At 39.4% G+C, this 20,065-nt stretch overlaps 1 protein-coding gene across 2 annotated transcripts in view; it reads left to right on the top strand.

The window, feature by feature from the left end:
* Positions 1 to 19,798, top strand: part of INPP5A (inositol polyphosphate-5-phosphatase A) — a 468,069-nt gene extending 448,271 nt beyond the window's left edge. Inside the window, exons 13-16 of one of the 2 annotated variants that reach the window (XM_056529200.1) lie at positions 873 to 984; positions 13,569 to 13,637; positions 17,743 to 17,830; positions 17,988 to 19,798. In XM_056529200.1, coding sequence (XP_056385175.1) covers positions 873 to 984; positions 13,569 to 13,637; positions 17,743 to 17,823 — 262 coding nt within the window. In that variant the 3' untranslated portion in view covers positions 17,824 to 17,830; positions 17,988 to 19,798. The remainder of the gene's footprint in view (positions 1 to 872; positions 985 to 13,568; positions 13,638 to 17,742; positions 17,831 to 17,987) is intronic. The other variant, XM_056529199.1, reaches the window with a different exon arrangement.
* The last annotated feature ends 267 nt before the right edge of the window (positions 19,799 to 20,065 follow it).

Genomic DNA, 20,065 nt, shown 5'->3' on the forward strand with positions numbered 1-20,065 from the left:
GCAGCTCAATACTTAATCTAGTCTAATTGAAGAGTGTACAGAGTAATAGTTAGCCCATGTTTTGTCACTGTAAAGAATCTGTCAATGTTGTAGGTAAATGGTTGTGTTATGTCCTTCAACAAATATACCAGATTATTGTATGTAAATGGACCTGAACTAGTGTCAGACATGTCTGCATGTGCTGTCATGGGAACTTGAGATAATAATGTTCATAGATCTTAAAGCTGTAAATACCAAAATTGTTCTTAATGGCTATTTCAGGAGAGGCATTGGTGGCACATTGTACTTGTCTGACCAATGAGACCCCTACTAAAGTGAAGGAAATTCCTTTCAGCGTATCACTGGCTTAGGTGGGTTACTGTTATAGCTAGTGATTGGTTGAGCAGACCTTCCTAAAGTAGGAGGTGGTACTAATCTGGGACCGTGAACCCCCAGCACTGCAGTGACAGTGGATTGGACAGGTGAATAAAATTATTTTTTCGGCCAATCTGAGCGAACTAAAAAATTTGTGGTGCCGGACAAGTTGAATCAAAATATACAGGTCCATGTGTTCTGTCCAGTAAATAAAAATTTCTTAGACTGTATTTTTTGGCTATATATGTGTTTTAAAATTCCAGATAACATCAAACCTCAAAACTGCTGTAATTGCAAGTTGTTGTTGTGTTTTTTTTTTTTTGTTTGTTTATTTATTTTTTATTCTTTTCATAGCACGTGTAACAAATGATTAGAGATTTTATAAAATTTTAGAGGCAAACGTTTCTTAACTAGAAAATGTTGTTGCTCACTTAGGCTGAATTTTTCCATTTTGTACAGAAACACAAGTGACATGTCGACCACCCAAGCCTGACATGTCTGTATTGACTCTTTTCTAGTTATCCATACAGTGAAGACAGCAGTCAAGGGAAGCAATACATGAATACACGATGTCCAGCTTGGTGCGATCGAATACTAATGTCACACTCTGCTAAAGAACTTCTTTTAAAGGTAAAGCCCTTTATGCTGTAATAGAATATTTTCATGTAAGTTTTATGTATTTGTGGTTACCACTCTTACTGTAGTGTGGTGTTTCGGGTTTCTGACTGCCATTCAGGATCAGGAAGGAGTTTTCTACATTTTAGCAAATCAATCTTTGCTATATCTTTCTCTAGATCAGCGCGGTTGAACTTTATATGCATGGATCGTTTTTGGATCCACTGTGTAACTGAAGCCCATAAGGTGCCAGATCCATGATATTCACCCCTTCCTTTTTGAGCTTTGAAAATAAATAAATGTATATATCATCTGTACACTAAGGCCTCCATACACATTGGAGAAAAGTTGGTTGAATCCACCAATTTTGGCAGGACTTGCTGTCTGTTTATGGGGACCTCCCTCCCCTTATACCATTTGTCAAAGTAGGGAGGCCCCTATACACCTGTAGTTCTGATGAAATTGGTGGCTCGGCCAAATGTTATGTTTAATTTTAAAGGGGTTATCAAAATAAACATAATAATAATAATAACATAATTTATTTCAAACTGCTCCCTGTCTCCAGGTTGGGTGTGATATTAAGCTTTGCTTCATTCACTTCAATGGAACTGAGCTGCAGAACCACACCCAACTTGGAGACAGAAGGGGAGTGGTTTTTGAAAGAAACAGGCTCTGTTTTCTAATTTCTGGATAACCCCTTTAACTGCCCATTTCTTTTGACCTTAAAGGGATATTCCAGTGAAAAACATTTTTCTTTATATCAATTGTCACCAGAAAGTTTAACAGATTTGTATACTTCTATTAAAAAAGTGTAATCCTTCCAGTACTTATCTGCTGCTGAAGTTATTTTCTGTCTGACAACAGTGCTCTCTGCTGACACATCTATCTGTCTCAGGAACTGTCCAGAGTAGGAGAAAATTCCCATGGCAAACCTCTCCTGCTCTGGACAGTTCCTGACATGGACAGAGGTGTCAGCAGAGAGCACTGTGGATAAGTACCTGAAGGCGTAAGATTTTTTTTAATAGAAGTAATTTACAGATCTGTTTAACTTTCTGGAGCCAGTTGATATGAAATAAATGTCTTTAACTGGAATAATTCCTTAAGGAGTCTGGCAGTGGCTTTGCCTCTCTATACATTCCAAGCAAAGATGAATGCTCAGCTAAGCAGAGCTTTCATGTGTCTAATAGTATTGGCAGAGAGAACTAAAGGCTGAATGAGAGTTAGTCCCTCAGCTATTATAGGTGTATGGGGGCCTTGAGTAATATGCAATGTGGACTTCTGCTGGTATTTATATATGTATTCCCCCTATAAGCAGGAATGGTCAAATAAAGCAGAAAAGCAATGTTCCGACCCATTTCCCTGTATCCAATGCTTTTTATGGCAGCCTGTATCATGGTTTTGCTGCAGCTTGTATTTACTAAACAGGAAGACAGAGGAAATTTGTTTTTCCCGTGATTTTCCCACTTTTTTATCCTATAAAAAAAAGGCCCTTCTGAAAATAAACATAAATTAGGAGAATTATAAACCTTCCATTTTATTTTTATTTATTTTTCTTCATTTTCTGCTTATTTGCCTATAGTTCATTAAGAATGTTCACTGTACCAAATGTTCTGTTACCAGATGATCTATAGGGCCTTCAAGCCTTACTATGCACAAAAAGAACACCCTGTGATCTAGTCTTACAAAGTGCTGATCCAGCTAGATTTCAGTGATGGCAAAAAGAAATTGTATCTCCAGTGCCCCGCGCACTCTGCTCAGAAAATGGATGGTCTTCACAAATTAGCACACAGAATGTGGAGCTGCGCCTGCTAGGCGTTACAGATTGTACAGACATGGGGCTGTAAACAGCTTTCATGCTGCACCATCTATCATGCCATGCTCGGTTACCTCACCATCATGTTATTTTATGCTTCCTGAGCCCTAAAACACCAAAGGTTGCCCACTGCTTGCGAGTCACGTTGACGCCTGATAGCATGCAGTAATGAATGCTCAGCCGAGTGTGCCCTGTTCCTGCTTGTGCAGTGCTGTAATTTGTTTATCTGTCTAAAGATTATACAGTTGGAAATCCACAATTTTATGCTGCCTTTCTAAATTATCAAGCCTCTATTTGATGAATGCTTTTCCACTTGCAAAGGAAGTGCCATTATGATCTTGAAATATTGGAAAGTGCTCATGCATACAATGCGGAAGGTTATGTTTTCTTCTATGGTTTTGGCAGGCAATCATAATATAAAGTAAACCTGACCTTAAGCCAGTCTAATGCATTAACATAATTTAGTTTTTAGTCCAAACAGTGATGTATATATTACACTTATTCATTCAGACTTGACTGATTGAAGAGAGAGGGAAAAAATAATAATGGCTGACATGTCATCATTGCTTGCTGGGAGAGGTTGGCATTTTAAGAACTTACCATTGAGTTCTCATAATGACAAATAATAATGTTAAACAGTTAAAATGTTTTTGGTTTTTTTTGCATTTACAATGTGCCAGTTTTATCATAACATGTAATGTTTGGTGATATAAATATATAAAAAAAAAATATATATATATATATTCAGGAAATAATTCATTACATAAATCATAAATCTAATATCTTGCACCACTGTGAGACTAATTTAAGCAACTCATTCATATGCAATTCATGATAAAATGCAAAGATGTACAAGTTGGTCCAAACAATCAATCACAAGCTCCTGTATTGGTAAATAGCACCTACAGTACACACAGTTGCTAACATTGGACTGTGCAATAAAAAAAAGAAAACACTTCTACTCTGCCTCTAGGGGGAGGGGGTAGATTGGTCAGAGGTTCTTAAATCTTAGTCTGGGGCTTAGTTGCTGAGCGTGCTCTGTCTGTGTGGCTTTGGAAGAGAGGCAGCTGAAAGAGAGTTGTAAAACAGGAGATATCTGCTGTGCGGAGGGAATCTGTGGAGTTGGAGTGACTTGTATGAGTACTTATTTTCCCACATAGAGTGATCACTCTGTTCTTTTTTTACTTTTTTTTTCTCTACCCTGCCTCTAAAGGGAGGGATAGATTGGTCACAGGTGCTTAAATCTTAGTCTGAGACTGAGTTGCTGAGCGTGCACTCTGTGAGTGTTGCTTTGGAAGAGAGGCATCTGAAAGAGAGTTGTAAAACAGTAGTATGAAAGCAGGAGTTAGAGATCACTGTGAGTGTTACTTTCCTTACACTGTGGGGACTTTGTGAGTTTAAAGTCTATTGAGAATTTAATTGTAATAGTTACTGTCTGTTTTTGGCTGTTAATCTGTAAAATCCCCATAACTAAATGTCCACCATATTGAAAAAAAATGCAGTCCAGTGTACATTTTGCGCAATGTATGTAATCCTTGAACAGCAGTTTGAGGGTGCATATTGTTGTGTAGGATGTGTGCGATGTGTTTATTTGGAAGCCCAGATCCTGGATCTAGAGGAGCAAGTGGCAATACTGAGACATATTGACAAATTTGAGAGGAGTCTCCTGCTCACTGAGCAAGTACTCTCTGGGGTAGAGGTGGGGGAGGATAGTGGGACGGAGGTGCAGGACAGTCAGGCAGTTAGCTGTGTTACAGTTATAAAAGGGGGTAGAGGGAAAAGTGTCAGGGAGGCTAGTCCTGAACTGGCACACCCCAACAAGTTTGCCCGTTTGGCAGACCAGGGGGATGCAATTTCAGAGCTCGCTGTACTGCAGCAAGATACTTCCTCTGACCGCAGGGGGGTGTCTGCTCCAGTAAGGAGGGAAGGAGGAGTGCAGGGCAGGCCAGATAGGTACTGGTAGTGGGGGACTCTACTAGGGGGACAGACAGGGCGATCTGTCACAAAGACCGGGATTGCCGAATAGTGTGTTGTCTATCTGATGCTCAAGTTCGGCGGATTGGGTTGACGGGTTGCTGGTTGGAGCTGGAGAAGACCTAGCGGTCATGGTACATATCGGCACCAATGACAAATTAAGAGGTAGGTGGAGTGTCCTTAAAAATGATTTCAGGGACTTAGGCCGCAAGCTTAAGGCAAGGACCTCCAAGGTAATATTTTCTGAAATATTACCTGTACCACGAGCCACACCGGAGAGGCAGCGGGAGATCAGGGAGGTAAACAAGTAGCTCAGAAGCTGGTGTAGGAAGGAGGGGTTTGGGTTCATGGAGAACTGGGTCGACTTCTCTGTCGGATACCGGCTCTACCATGGGGAGGGGCTGCACCTCAATGGGGAGGGGGCAGCTGTGCTTGGGGAAAAGAGGGCTAGAAGGGTGGAGGAGTGTTTAAAATAGGGACTGGGGGGAGGGAACCTACAACATGGAGGGGGAAGATAGTGTAGATAGAGGGGGGGAACTTATTAACCCCTTTATGACCACAGACGTAAATGTACTTAGTGCAACAGGACATACATTTACATCCTGTGTATGACCGCGAGCATTGGAGCGGTGTTCGCGTCATACACTGCAGGTCCTGGTATCAGCAGCCGGGGACCTGCCGGTAATGGCAGACATCCGGATGTCCGCCATTAACCCCTCAGATGCCGTGATCAGTACAGATCACGGCATCTGCAGCAATGCGCATGTTAAAATAGATGATCAGATCTGCCGCAGGGATCCGATCATCTGTAGTGGCGGCCGGAGGTCCCCTCACCGGCCTCCGGCCGTCTCCAGGGGTCTTCTGCTCTGGTCTGAGATTGAGCAGACCAGAGCAGAAGACAGCTGATACTGATCAGTGCTATGCCCTATGCATAGCACTGAACAGTATTAGCAACCAACTGATTGCTATTGATAGTCCCCTATGGGGACATAAAAAATGTTTTAAAAAAAGTTCAAAATTTAAAAATAAAAAGTGAAAAAAAGTGAAAGATCCCCTCCCCCAATAAAAACGAAATGTGTCCCTTTTTGCCATTTTACCCCCAAAAAGCGTTTTTTTTTTTAAAGCATATTTGGTATGGCCTCATGCATAAATGTCTGAGTTATCAAAATATAATTTTAATGATCCCGTGCGGTGAACTGCGTAAACGTAAAGAGTGAAAAGTCCAAAAATGCTGCTCTTTTGTCACATTTTATTCCAAAAATAACGAATAAGTGATCTATAAGTTTTATGTATGTAAATGTGGTATCAATAAAAAGTGCAGATGACGGCACAAAAAAGGAGCCCTCGTACCACCCCATATATAGAAAAATGAAAAAAGTTATAGGTGGTCAAAATAGGGTTTACTGATTTTGTACAAAAAGGTTTCTATTTTTGTACTGCTTAAAAATCATATTGACCAATAGAATGAAGAACACATGTTATTTTTACCGTAAAGTGTACAGTGTGAAAACGAAACATCCAGAATTTGCAAAATTGTGGTTTTCATTAAAATCTCCTCCCTAAAAAAAAAATTTGGGTTCACCATAAATTTTTTGGTAAAATGAGGTTTCATTACAAAGTACAATTGGTCACGCAAAAAACAAGCCCTTATATGGGTCTGTAGATGGAAATATAAAAGTTACGGATTTAAGAAGGCAAGGAGGATAAAATAAAAATGCTAAAATAAAATTGGCCTGGTCCTTAAGGTCAAAATGGGCTTGGTCCCATAGGGGTTAATGTACCTGGGGGTGGAGCAAAGGGAGGGGTTAGAATAGTTAATAGGTATAGGCTTCATAGGGAAAAAAAAATACATCATTGAATTGCATGTTGACTAATTGCCGAAGTCTGACCAATAAAAACTGGAGTTGATAATGTCTGAGGAGAACTATGACGTAGTGGGTATAACAGAGACTTGGTTGGACGATAGCTGTGACTGGGCGGTCAACATACAGGGTTATAGTCTATTATCGCAAAAATAGAGACAGGAAGTCTCATTGCCAAAGAAAGTAAAACTAACCCTAAAATGTTTTTTACTATATAAATAGCAAAAAGGTCAAAAATGAAAGTGTTGGCCCTTTAACCCCTTAAGGACATAGCGTTTTCCCGTTTTTGCACTTTCATTTTTTCCTTCTTACCTTTTAAAAATCATAACCCTTTCAATTTTGCACCTAAAACTCCACCAATTCTACTTTGTAATGAAATCAGTCATTTTACCCAAAAGATCTACCGCGAAATGGAAAAAATAAATTGTGCGACAAAATGGAAGAAAAAAAATGCAATTTTGTAAATTTTGGGGGCTTCTGTTTTTATGCAGTAAATTTTTTCATTAAAAATCACACCTTTCTCTTTATTCTGTAGGTCCATACGATTAAAATTATACCCTACTTATAAAGGTTTGATTTTTTTTTTATTACTTTGGAAAAAAATCATAACTACATGCTGGAAAATGTATACAATCTTCTGACACCTATAACTTTTTTTATTGTTCCATGTACGGGGCGGTATGAGGGCTCATTTTTTTGCACAGTTATCTGAAGTTTTGATCGCTTTTTATTCATTTTTTTGGGGACATTGGAATTTTTTCGCATGTACGCCATTGACCTTGCAGTTTAATTAACAATATATTTTTAGAGTTCGGACATTTCCGCACACGCCGATATCACATATGTTTATTTTTATTTACAGAGGGTTTTTTTATGTGAAAAAGGGGGTGATTCAAACTTATTAGGGAAGGGGTTAAATGATCTTAACTTTTTTGTTCACTTTTTTTTTTTTTTTTTTTGCAGTGTTATAGCTCCCCATAGGGGGCTATAACACTGCACCCACTGATCTTTTACAGCCATAGCTTTGCATTGATCAGTGTTATCAGCGGTTGCTTGCTCAAGCCTGGATTTCAGACTTGCAGCAATCAATCGCTGTTCGTACATGCAGGAGGCAGGTAAGGCATCCTCCTGCTGCGTCCTAGCTGATCGGGACATCGCGATTTTATTGCGATGTCCCGATCAGCCCGACTGAGCTGCCGGAATGCTTTTACTTTCACTTTTAGATGCGGCGATCAACTTTGATCACCCCGTCTAAAGAGTTAATGCCGGACACCTGCTGGAACGGTATCCGGCATTAGCCACGGTTCCTGGCTGCTGATAGCAGCCAGGACCGTGCGAGTATGATGCGAGCTCAGCTCCTGAGCTCGCTTCATAACCCTCCCGTGCCGCAGGAAAAAGCAAATATATTGAACAAATTCTTCTCCACTGTATTCACCGAGGAAAATGAAATGGCAGGTGAAATACAGCGAGATAAGGTAAACTCCCCAGTACAGGTCACCTGTCTAACCCAGGAAGAAGTACAGTGCCCCATACAAAAATAAAAAATAGACAAATCACCAGGCCCAGATGGCATTCACCCCTGTGTTCTAAAGCAATTAAGTAATGTAATAGACAGACCTCTCTTTTTAATATTCAAGGCCTCTATAGTGACAGGGACTGTTCCCCAGGATAGGCATATAGCAAATGTGGTGCCAATATTTAAAAATGGGTCAAAAGGTGACCCCAGGATTTATAGGCCTGTTAGTTTAACCTCCGTTGTATGTAAATTGTTTAAGGGTTTTCTAAGAGATGCTATCTTCGAATATCTTGATAAGCATGGCTTTATGAGGGATCGGTCCTTCCAAACTAACCTGATCAGCTTTTATGAGGAGGTGAACTCCAGACTGGACCAGGGGCAATCGCTGGATGTTGTATATCTGGATTTTTCCAAAGCATTTGATACGGTGCCACATAAAAGATTGATGCATAAAATGACAAGGATTGGGCTGGGGGAGAATATGTGTAAGTGGGTAAGTAACTGGCTCAGTGATAGGAAACAGAGGGTGGTTATTAACCCCTTAACGACCACGGACGTTAATGTACGTCCTGGTTTGATGGTACTTCGCGCACCAGGACGTATATTTACATCCTGTGTATGACCGCAAGCATCGAAACGGTGCTCGCGTCATACACAGCAGGTTGCGTCTGCTAGCAGCAGCCGGGGACCTGCCGGTAATGGCCGACATCCACGATCGTGCGGATGTCCGCCATTAACCCCTCAGATGCCGTGATCAATACAGATCACGGCATCTGCAGCAGTGCAGTACTGTAAATGGATGATCGGAACGCCCACAGCGCTGCCGCGGTGATCCGATCATCCAGAATGGCAGCGGGAGGTGCCCTCGCCAGGCTCTGGCTGTCTCCCGGGGTCTTCTGCTCTGGTCTGAGATCACTAATAAATAGTCCCCTATGGGGACATAAAAAGTGTAAAAAAAAAACAAAAAAAAAGTTGTAAAAATATAAAGTAAAAGTGAAAAATCCCCTCAAAAAAAAAAAAATGAAAATTGTCCGTTTTTCCCATTTTAAATATTTGGTATTGCCGCATGCGTAAATGTCCGAACTAATGATCCCATATGGTGAATGGCGTAAACGTGAAAAATAAAAGTAAAAAAATTCAGCTTTTGTCACATTTTAAAAGTTTTATATATGTAAATGTGGTATCAATAAAAAGTACAGATGACGGTGCAAAAAATTAGCCCTCATACCGGCCTATATATGGAAAATTGAACAAGTTATAGGTGGTCAAAATAGGGCGATTTTAGATTGCTGATTTTGGATAAAAAGTTTAATATTTTTGTACCGCTTAAAGTATCTAGACATGTCATTTTTACCGTAAAGTGTATAGTGTGAAAACAAAACCCTCCAAAATGTGCAAAATTGTGGTTTTCATTTACATTTCCTCCCTAAAAAAAATTTGGTGGTTCGCCGTACATTTTATGGTAAAATGAGAGGTTTCATTACAAAGTACAATTGGTCACGCAAAAAATAAGCCCTTATATGGGTCTGTAGATGGAAATATAAAGGAGTTATAGATTTTAGAAGTTGAGGAGGAAAAAACGAAAATGCAAAAATAAAATTGGCCTGATCCTTAAGGTCAAAATGGACTTGGTCCTTAAGGGGTTAATGTTACTAATTCTGTTTGGGTGACTGTTACTACCACCGGGGTCAGTCTTGGGTCCTGTTCTATTTAATATATATTTATTAATGACCTTGTAGATGGGGTTGAATAGTAAAGTAGCAATCTTTGCAGATGATACTAAACTCTGTAAAGTGGTCAACACTATAGAGGACAGTGCACTGTTACAAATGGATCTTGATAGCTTGGAGGTTTGGGCTGAAAAGTGGCAGATGAGGTTCAACACTGATAAATGTAAGGTAATGCACATGGGGAGGAAAAATCTGGGCTGGGATTTTGTGTTAAGTGAGAGCATACTTGGGAAGACTGACATGGAAAAGGACTTGGGAGTCTTAGTTAATAGTAAATTTAGCTGTAGTGTCCAGTGTCGGGTAGCTGCTGCCAAGGCAAATAAAATCATGGGGTGCATCAATAGGGGCATAGATGCCCACAACAAGGAAATAATTCTACCACTGTACAAATCACTAGTCAGACCACACATAGAATACTGTGTACAGTACTGGGCACCAGTATACAAGAGAAATATAGTGGAGCTAGAGAGGGTTCAAAGACTGGCAACCAGAGTAATACGGGGAATGGGAGGACTACAGTACCCAGAAAGATTATCAGAATTGGGGTTATTTAGTTTATAAAAAAGAAGGCTTAGGGGCGACCTAATTACTATGTATAAATATATCAGGGGACAGTACAGAGATCTCTACCATGATCTATTTATACCCAGCACTGTATCTATAACAAGGGGGCATCCTCTATGTCTAGAGGAAAGAAGGTTTCTACACCAGCACAGATGGGGATTCTTTACTGTAAGAGCAGTGAGACTGTGGAATTCTCTCCCGGAGGAGGTGGTCATGGTGAACTCTGTAAAAGAATTTAAAAGGGGACTGGATGCATTTTTGGAGAATAGCATTGCTGGTTATGTATACTAGATTTATAGGGACAGGGATTTATTCTGATGCCATATTTGGAATCGGGAAGGAATTTTTACCTTTTTTTTTGTCTTTCTCTGGTTATAGGTTGAACTTGGTGGACTCTGGTCTTTTTTCAACCTTATGAACTATGATACAGATATATAAAAATGTTTATACAGGTTAAAAAATTTATGTATTTTTGGGTGAAGAAAATGTCCCATACTTACCACTTGTGATTCAGCTACTGTCCAGAACACTGTCCCTGCAGTTACTGTCTATGGGGGAGATTTATCAAAACTTGTGTAGTGGAAAAGTTGACCAGTTGCCCTTTGCAACCCATCAGATTTCTTCTTTCATTTTTATCGAGGCCTGTAAAACAATTGTGATTTGATTCGTCACGAACATTGCGGCTCGGCATTTGCTGACTTAAGCCTGCATAAATTAGTTCAGCTTTCAGGTGCTCCAGTGGGCTGGAAAAGGTGGATACAGCCCTAGGAGACTCCTAGCAATAAACAGTGTGTGCAATCTGAAGGTTGCATGTAATAGTTCCCTATGGGGACTATAAAACAGTGTTAAAACCCCTTCCCTAATATAAGTTTGAATCACCCCCCCTTTCCCATAAAAAAATATGTAAACAAAAATAAACATAAACATGGGGTATCGCCGCATGCGTAAATGTCCAAACTATACAAATGTAACATTTATTTAACCGCTCGATCGATGGTGTATATGTAGAAAAAAAAAACAAAGTCCAGAAGTGGGTATTTTTGGCCACTTTCTATACCCTAAAAAATTTATAAAAAGTGATCAAAAAGTCCCAGCAAAACAAAATGGTACCGATAAAAACTAGTGATCACGGCGCAAAAAATTTGCACTCACACATCCCTGTATACGGAAAAATAAAAGTTATAATGGTCAGAATAAAACCTTTTTTTGCATGCAAATTGTCGTAAAAAAAGTTATAATTTTTTTGAAAGAAGTATAACAAAATCAAACCTATAGAAGCTGTGTATAATTTTAATTGTATGGACGTACAGAATAAGTATAAGGTGTTATTTTTGCCGAAAAGTGCTTTTCGTGGATTTGAAAGCCCCCAAAAAGTTAAAAAATTTAAATTTTTTTTTATTTTCCCCACAAATATTTTTTTTTCTTGTTTGGCCATAGATTTTGTAGTGAAATGATTGATGTCATTACAAATTAACATTGGTGACTCAAAAAAACAACCCTCATATGGGTCTATAGATGGAAAATTAAAAGCATTATCATTTTTAGAAGGGGTGGAGGAAAAAACGGAAGTGCATAAATGAAAAATGGCCCAGTCCTCAAGGGGTTAAGCACACAGGCAAGATCAGCACCACTTAAGCATGGAGTATTTTACATTTTATGTAGTGACTGGTACACTTTAATAATATACCTAAAATGCCTTTAGGTAACCTATACCACCTGTCTCTAACCACAACGTGCATTTCGCACCCTGGGGAAGAAAGAGATACTGTTTTATTATGTTAGCCATAGCCCCCACCTTACAAAACATGAATGAAATGCCTGCTAGGTCAGAGCATCTCCGATTTTTTTTTTTTTTCAACTTTGTTCTCTCCAACTAGAACATCATGATGCTAAGGCTCCTCACTAGTGGCCAAGTCATGCTAAATTTGAAAGTCTTTCTATATTTTTGCCACAGTCGGAGAGGCTTATGTACAATTTGATCCTTCTTTTTAAAGGGATACTCCACTTGCCTGTGTTCGGAACATTTAGTTCCGAACACTGTTTTTCACACTGCGGGGGTTGGTCCCGCCCCCTTGTGACGTCAGGCCATGCCCCCAAATGCAAGTCTATGGGAGGGGCGTATGGGACCCCCCTCCCATAGACTTGCATTGAGGGGTATGGCCTGCATCATAAGGGAGCATGGCCAACCACTGCAGCGCGAACACAGCGTTTCAGAACAAAGTGTTCGAATGTTGGCAAGTGGAGTACCCCTTTAAGACTTTCTTCACAACTGCACAGTTAGTGGGCGCCTCATTGGTTTGGTTTCCCTCATAGTTTGCACAGTTTGAGCATCATTCTAAACTATGGGTATAATCCTATGAGACTAAATCTGTTACATAAGAGTATTTTGTTTTTGTTTTGGGGGTTTTCTGCAGCAGGTGCATGGATTCATGTTAAATATGCCTCATGTGAATATAACCCTTTAGGGGTTCTTAGAAAAATAAAGAAAAGGATATGAAAAAAAAAAAGACATTTATATACATCACTAAAACTTTTTTTTATGCCTACTCCTCTTGTCTAAGCGGTAATGATCAGTTGTCACTTTAGCACAGACACAACCCAGCTTGGCACACAACAGAATGGGTTGGGTCAGGACTGACATAAGCCATCCACCCTGCCTTTCCGTTCACTGTCCAGCACATTACATTGAGGCCCCCTACGTTTCTCCCAATATTCTACAAGGACAGATGACTGGAACTGTACACGCGCCATTCCTGCACGGTATCGGAAGCGCACACACAGGTGAAAGGGTAAAGGAGTGATAAGGGGCAGGCATTTATTCTTGCAAAAGGCCCTTTAGATACTACTGGTTGTAATTAACTGGGAACTCGAACAAAAAATTAATGTTTTTAGAATAATTCCCTGTTTTATTGATTTGCTAAAACCTTCTACTCATGGTCTGTAAACATTATGGGGGAGATTTATCAAATAGCAACAATCATAAATGAAAGAAGCGATCTGATTGGTTGCTATTGGCAACTCAGCAACTTTTCCTCTAGACAGATTTGGATAAATCTCCCCCCCCCCCCATTTCCTTGTAGTAAATATATTGCAAATTGAGAGTGGTAAATAATTCATTTTACCAATGCTTTGTTTTTCAGTCTGAAAATGATGAAAGGATAGTGATTTATGACAGCATTGGGCCGAATATCTGCATGGGGGACCATAAGGTAAAGTACAGCTAGTTTTTGTTTTGTTTTTTGCTTTTTTTAAACCTTTTTCTTGTTTCTAACTTAGTTGTGTGTTTTTTTTCCAAATATACAGTACCACTCTTGTTCATGGGCGCTGTATGATATTTGCTGTTCATCCCTATTCAAGTCAGTAGGACTGAGCTGCAGTGCCAGACACTATTTACAAAAATGAATGGTGCGGTTTCTTGAAAGACCAAAAATTTTACCTTTTTGAGGGGGTTTTCTCTCTCTCAGGGTATGTTGGCATTAGAAAAGGGCTTTATTTTTGTAGTATATGCCAGCATACATACATCTGGAATATCCGCGGCATGCCCGTTCTCTCCAATAGGCAAAACTTTGTCATTAGTAGACTGTTTAGTTTGCTTCCAAATGGATACTTTTTCGAAGTCCAAGTCCATTTTCCTCAACTGAGTGTTAATTGAATGTGTCTTCTACATGGGTGGACAACCGGTCAACCCCCCTAATGCTGTATTTGAACAGTTGATGATCATATAGAAGTACATTTTACATGAAAATATAGTTGTGTTTTTTTCCTTTCAAAGAATATTCAGCAGTTTTACTTTTGAGTGTTTACTTCAGAGGTCTCATACCTTTTGGAACTCGTGAGCTGCATTGAACTTTCAAATACTGAGGAGATGAATAGTGTTAAAAAAACAAATTTGCTGGTGTGTGTGTGTGTATATACGTTTAACACTAGTTTTATAGCAATCAAACTGGCACTGTTTGATTTAGAATGTGTCTTCAGTAATGTAACTTGCCAGTACATATGCTAGAACTATCACAAGCTAGACTCCAAAAAGAAATACAGAACACCCTGTTCACTTTACTGTTCAAATAGTTAAAGCAGCGTAGTGTCAAACAATATCCTAGCAAAAAAGAAAACGCTAACACCAATATTGAATACAAAAAATACAGAAAAAACTTTATTGAAACTATTTAGGCAATAATAAAAACATTATATAAAAACAGAGGCACCAATAATTACCCCCTAAAGTGCACATGGTTATAGCAGGCTTGAAGTATTAACATCCAAATATATTATATAATGTGTTTATTAGAGATGAGCGAACTTACAGTAAATTCGATTCGTCACGAACTTCTCAGCTCGGCAGTTGATGGCTTTTCCTGCATAAATTAGTTCAGCTTTCAGGTGCTCCTGTGGGCTGGAAAAGGTGGATACAGTCCTAGGAGACTCTTTCCTAGGACTGTATCCACATTTTCCAGCCCACCGGAGCACCTGAAAGCTGAACTAATTTATGCAGGATAAGTCATCAACTGCCGAGCCGAGAAGTTCGTGACGAATCAAATTTACTGTAAGTTCGCTCATCTATAGTGTTTATATATGTGTGTGTATGTGTGTGTGTGTATATATATATATATATATATATATATATATATATATATATAATATAATATTTTACACATAGGGTCAGTACTTTCCTCAGGGAGAGGACACCTCTTCAGGTGTAAGGAGATTCAAGTTAGGCCATTTAGCACTCTGCGAGCTTCTGGGTAAAAAAAAAACATTTAAATGAGCTCACCACACCACCTTCACAGGTAGTGTGTCCTGCAAAACAGCTCCGGCTCCAGTAAGTCTCAGAACTGATTGGGATTTATGCCAAGCCAGAACTCTCTCCAGAAGGAATTCTGGAGAGAGTTCTGGCTTGGCATAAATCCCAATCAGTTCTGAGACTTCTTAACTGGAGCCTGAGCTGTTTTACAGGACACACTACCTGTGAAGGTGGTGTGGTGAGCTCATTTAAATGTATATATACACGCGCACGCACGCACGCTATTGGCCAATAACACTCATGCACACAAACCATTCATTCATTCCGGCCCAATCCCTGTGATTCTGTTTCTATATCCTAATGATAGCAGCTGTTAAGCTGACTCACGCTTGCTGTGCTGTATATCCCGCAATTGGCGGGATCTTGCGATAACCGAGAACGCCCCCATACTACGCGCTGATTGCGGGATATACAGCACAGCAAGCGTGAGTCGGCTTAACAGCTGGTATTAGTGGGATCCGTGTACCATGCTTATTATATGATGATAATACTTCAAGCCTGCTATAACCATGTGCACTTTAGGGGTAGTTATTGGTGCCTCTGTTTTTATATAATGTTTTTATTATTGCCTAAATATTATTTTCAAAAGTTTTTTCTGGTATTTTTATTTTGGTACTCAATGTTGGTGTTAGTGTTTTTTCTTATTTGGGGTAGAACTATACCTGTCCCCCGAGCCAATGGTTGGGGGCCACTGTTTCAGAGAATAAAGGACACAGACTTGCACATATTTTTCCCCATTCTGCACTCAGTACTCCATAGTGAGAATTTGAAAATGCATTGTTGGAAATTTTTGCTAATATATTAAAAAGAAGTAAAACATTGCAGTGACATAAGTATTTAGACCTTTGCTCAGTACTTTAGTTGAAGCAGTGATTTCAGCCTCGAGTCTTCTTGGCCACAAGATTTAGACACATGGATTTGTTTTAGTTTTTTTTGCAATTCTTCACCACAGATCCTCTCAAGCTCTGTCAGGCTGGATGGGGACCATCGGTGGAAGCCATTTCCAGGTCTCTCTAGAGATGTTCTATTGGGTTCAAATCATGGCTCTGACTGGGCCACTCATGGGCATTCAGAGTTGTTCCTAAGCCGCTCCTGGGTTGTCATGGCTGTGTGCTTAGACTGGGTTGACGATTAACCTTCCAACAATGATTTTAAGGTTCAGAGCACTGTGGATCCGGATTTCAATAGAATATATCTGTACTTTTCTCCATTCAGCTTTCCATCAACTTCAGTTACTCTGTCTGAGCCACTGTAAAGCAACCCACAGCACTATGCTGCCACTGCCATGCTTCACTGTGGGTGATGGTATTAGGTAGGTTTTAAACAGTGCCTGGTTTCCTTCAGACACATTGTTAGAATTGAGGCAAGAATGTTTGTTTGGTTTCTTCAGACCAGAGAATCTTGTTTCTCACTGAGATTCCATGGGGCTTTTACTGAGGAGAGGCTTCTTTCCGGTCACTCCTATATAAAGCCCAGATTGGTGGAGGCTGCAGTTAAGCTTGAGACTCTAGAAATTTCTCTCATCTGCAAACAGGATCAGTGACGCTCAGCCAGAGTGACCATTGAGTTCCTGGTCACCTCACATACTTAAAGGGGTACTCTGGTGGAAAACATTTTTTTTTTTATTCAACTGGTGCCAGAAAGTTAAACAGATTTGTAAATTTACTTCTATATAAAAATCTTAATCCTTCCAGTACTTATCAGCTGCTGTATACAGAGGAAGTTGTATTTCTTTCTGGAGTTCTTTTCAGTCTGACCACAGTGCTCTCTGCTGACACCTCTGTCCATATCAGGAACTGTTCAAAGCAGGAGAGGTTTGCTATGGGGATTTCCTCCTGCTCTGGACATTTCCAGACATGGACCGGGGTGTCAGCAGAGAGCACTGTGATCAGACAGAAAATAAATTGTAAAAGAAAAGAACTTCATCTGGAGCATTTAGCAGCTAATAAGTACTGGAATTTCTGGCACCAGTTGATCTAAAAAAAAAAAAATTTGTTTTCCACCGGAGTTTAAGGCCCCTTTTGTCCCTTTACTAGTTTGTAGAGCTGGGCTCCTCACCAAACGGTCCTGGTTGTTCCAAACTTCTTTCATTTAAGAATTATGGAGGCCACTGTGCTCCTGGGAACTTTTAATGCAGCAAAAATGTTTTTCATACCCTTCTCCAGATCTGTGCCTTCACACAATACTGTCTAAGCTGTACAGGCAGTTCTTCCTCTCCTTATAGCTTGTACTTTGCTCTGATATGCATTGTCAGCTGTGAGACCTTATACAGATAGGACTATGACTCCAATCAAACAACTCCACTAGTCACTCCAATCAAAGTATTACAATTTAGGTCTGGGGGCCCTCCCGTTTATCATGATCTGAGATGTTTCTAGTGTCATATCAAAGGGTCTTGATACTTATGTCCACGCCGACTTCTTTGATATGAAGACTTTCCAAATGCCCTGTATACTATGGACTGTTATTTTGGATAACCTTTCATATCTAATTATTTGCCTTTTTCTGTACAGCCTGTCTTCCTGTCCTTCCGAATAGCTGCAGGGGCAGGTAAAGCTAATGCACATGTGCACAAGTGTTGTATCGTGCAGTGATGTGGTGGTAAATATCCATTTTTTTTATATATTTTTTTTATTTTATTCTTCTGTGGTGTGATTTTTTTTTTTTTTAGGTTTCTGCATGATGGTTTTATGTATTTGTTTACATTATTTTGTATCTTTTTACACAATTTATTGAAGAAACTTGCCTGTTTTGACAGGGAAAAGATGCCAACAAAATGAAAAGATCTACAGAGAGACCACTCTGTGAGGATGTCCACCTCCCGTATAGCAGACTCCTCGACCATTGAGCTGTGTGGTCCTCACAGCTACATTTGTACATTATGGATCATCTACTAGGCTTCATCTTCCCAACAAGGCTCACATACCTCACTTTCTTGTACGGTTATGTAACATCCAGTAGAAACATGTATATATTATATAAATATAAATTTTTTTTTTTACATCACTGTTCTGTTGCCAAAACGCTAGCAGACAATACATATTTGACAATCTCCTCCTCGTGAAATGGAAGCTGAGCTCGTGCATGCACGTTCACTTTGTGGAGGTCAATCAACCTCTCCAGTCATCGGCAACAGAGAGCGGTGCAGTGCTGGCAACTTCAGTATTATAGGGGATTAACCCTTTCTTGCTGGATGGATCCCATGTCATTTCCTGTTTTTGCCCACTTTATGCCAGTGGAACATTGCAAGCGGCGTGTATCACCTATCACCATTTCCCGCTTGCATTTCTAAAGACTGAAACTCTAACAAAGGCTTGAAGTTTGCCTAGGGGAGCATGGGGAATTTTTACTAGGCGTCATCAAGATATTGATGGTTTTAAATATGTTTTCATTGTCGACCGTGGCCTGTGTGCCTAATGTTAGGCTAGCTAGGGGTGTAGCCACTAAAGTGCAATAATCATAAAGTGACCATTCAAATCAATAGCCATTACCAAATGTCAATAGCGTCACACTTGAGATCTAAAACCCCCATTTCCACCTCCCCCTTCATTTTACTGTTTTTAGAAAGAGGTTTCCAATTTCCATGTTATTTACTACACTGCCATGTAACATGGTTTGTTTTTTCAAGTCACACAGCAGCTGCTTTTCATTTTTATATATTTAGTATAAAAATATAAAAAATATATATATACTTTTTAAAATAATTTATAAATCTTAACAAAACCTATGCTAAGTATTCTTTCCAGTACTGGCGCGTGTGCCATATCAGTAACGAACATTCAGGAGTAGCAGTTTTAGATATCTTATATATAAATATATATGTACATCAGCAACCAAAATTTTTATGTAACCTTTTTGTGTCGTCCTCCTTGATACGAAAATAAAACACCATAGTCGATACAATAGGCATATACAGTAGCAGTTTTCACTTTATTACTCTTGTAATAAATTATTTGTATGTGATATTAAGGACTGAATGTGAAGTTTCTAGCTAGATTTGGGTGTATCTTTTAAAGGTTTTGTAAAACTTTTTTTTTTTTTTGTCTTTTGTTACTGTATCATGGTGCCAATTACACTCTATACACAGTGATGAAATGGGAGACCCATCATGTAGAGTTTCTAGAATAGCTTAGTTAAGGTAGAATCAAGTTTTTAGAATTTTTTTTTTATTTTAAGAACAAAAAATTCACTGTTGGCCCCTACCCCAGACTACATCAGTTAAAGGTGATTTAGAGAGTGTCTACTTTTTAATTGTATTCAGAACACTACAGACTTTTAAGGACTATGTGATTGCATTAGATTAAAGCTCGATATATATATTTTTGGTATAAATCACTACTATTTGGAAATGATGTTATGTCCTCTGGCAGAATCTGTCTTCCCAGATGCACATTTGTTAGTGTGTACACAGATGGAGGCTGTATTTTGTTAACGTGCCATGTTCGTTGTAATATCACAAAAAGTGTGTTCTTGCAAATGAAAAATTCCACTTATAGATGTGTGAATTGCCTTTAACAACATGGGCAAATCTGGTTCTCACCTTTAAGCAATAAACTGTTTATTGTGGCAGCCTGGTCTCCTTTTTGTTTTTATTAATGTTTTATCTTTTTGTCTGTTTGGGTCGGGGGGGGGGGGGTTGTTTATTGTTTTATTAACTTTAACGACCAATGCTGATTGGACAACTGTTCTGCTAAATTACATAAGTGTGCATATTTTTTCCATCCTGTGTTTCACGATATTCTTTGTCAAAAGCCCCTTCAACAAAGTTAGTCTTTTTGTCCCATTAAGGTCAGTAAAGTGGAAAATGGATCCTGCCATGCACCATTAAAGTCAATG

The sequence above is a fragment of the Hyla sarda genome, chromosome 7, assembly GCF_029499605.1.
Source record: "Hyla sarda isolate aHylSar1 chromosome 7, aHylSar1.hap1, whole genome shotgun sequence".
NCBI classification, from domain to species: Eukaryota; Metazoa; Chordata; class Amphibia; order Anura; family Hylidae; genus Hyla; species Hyla sarda.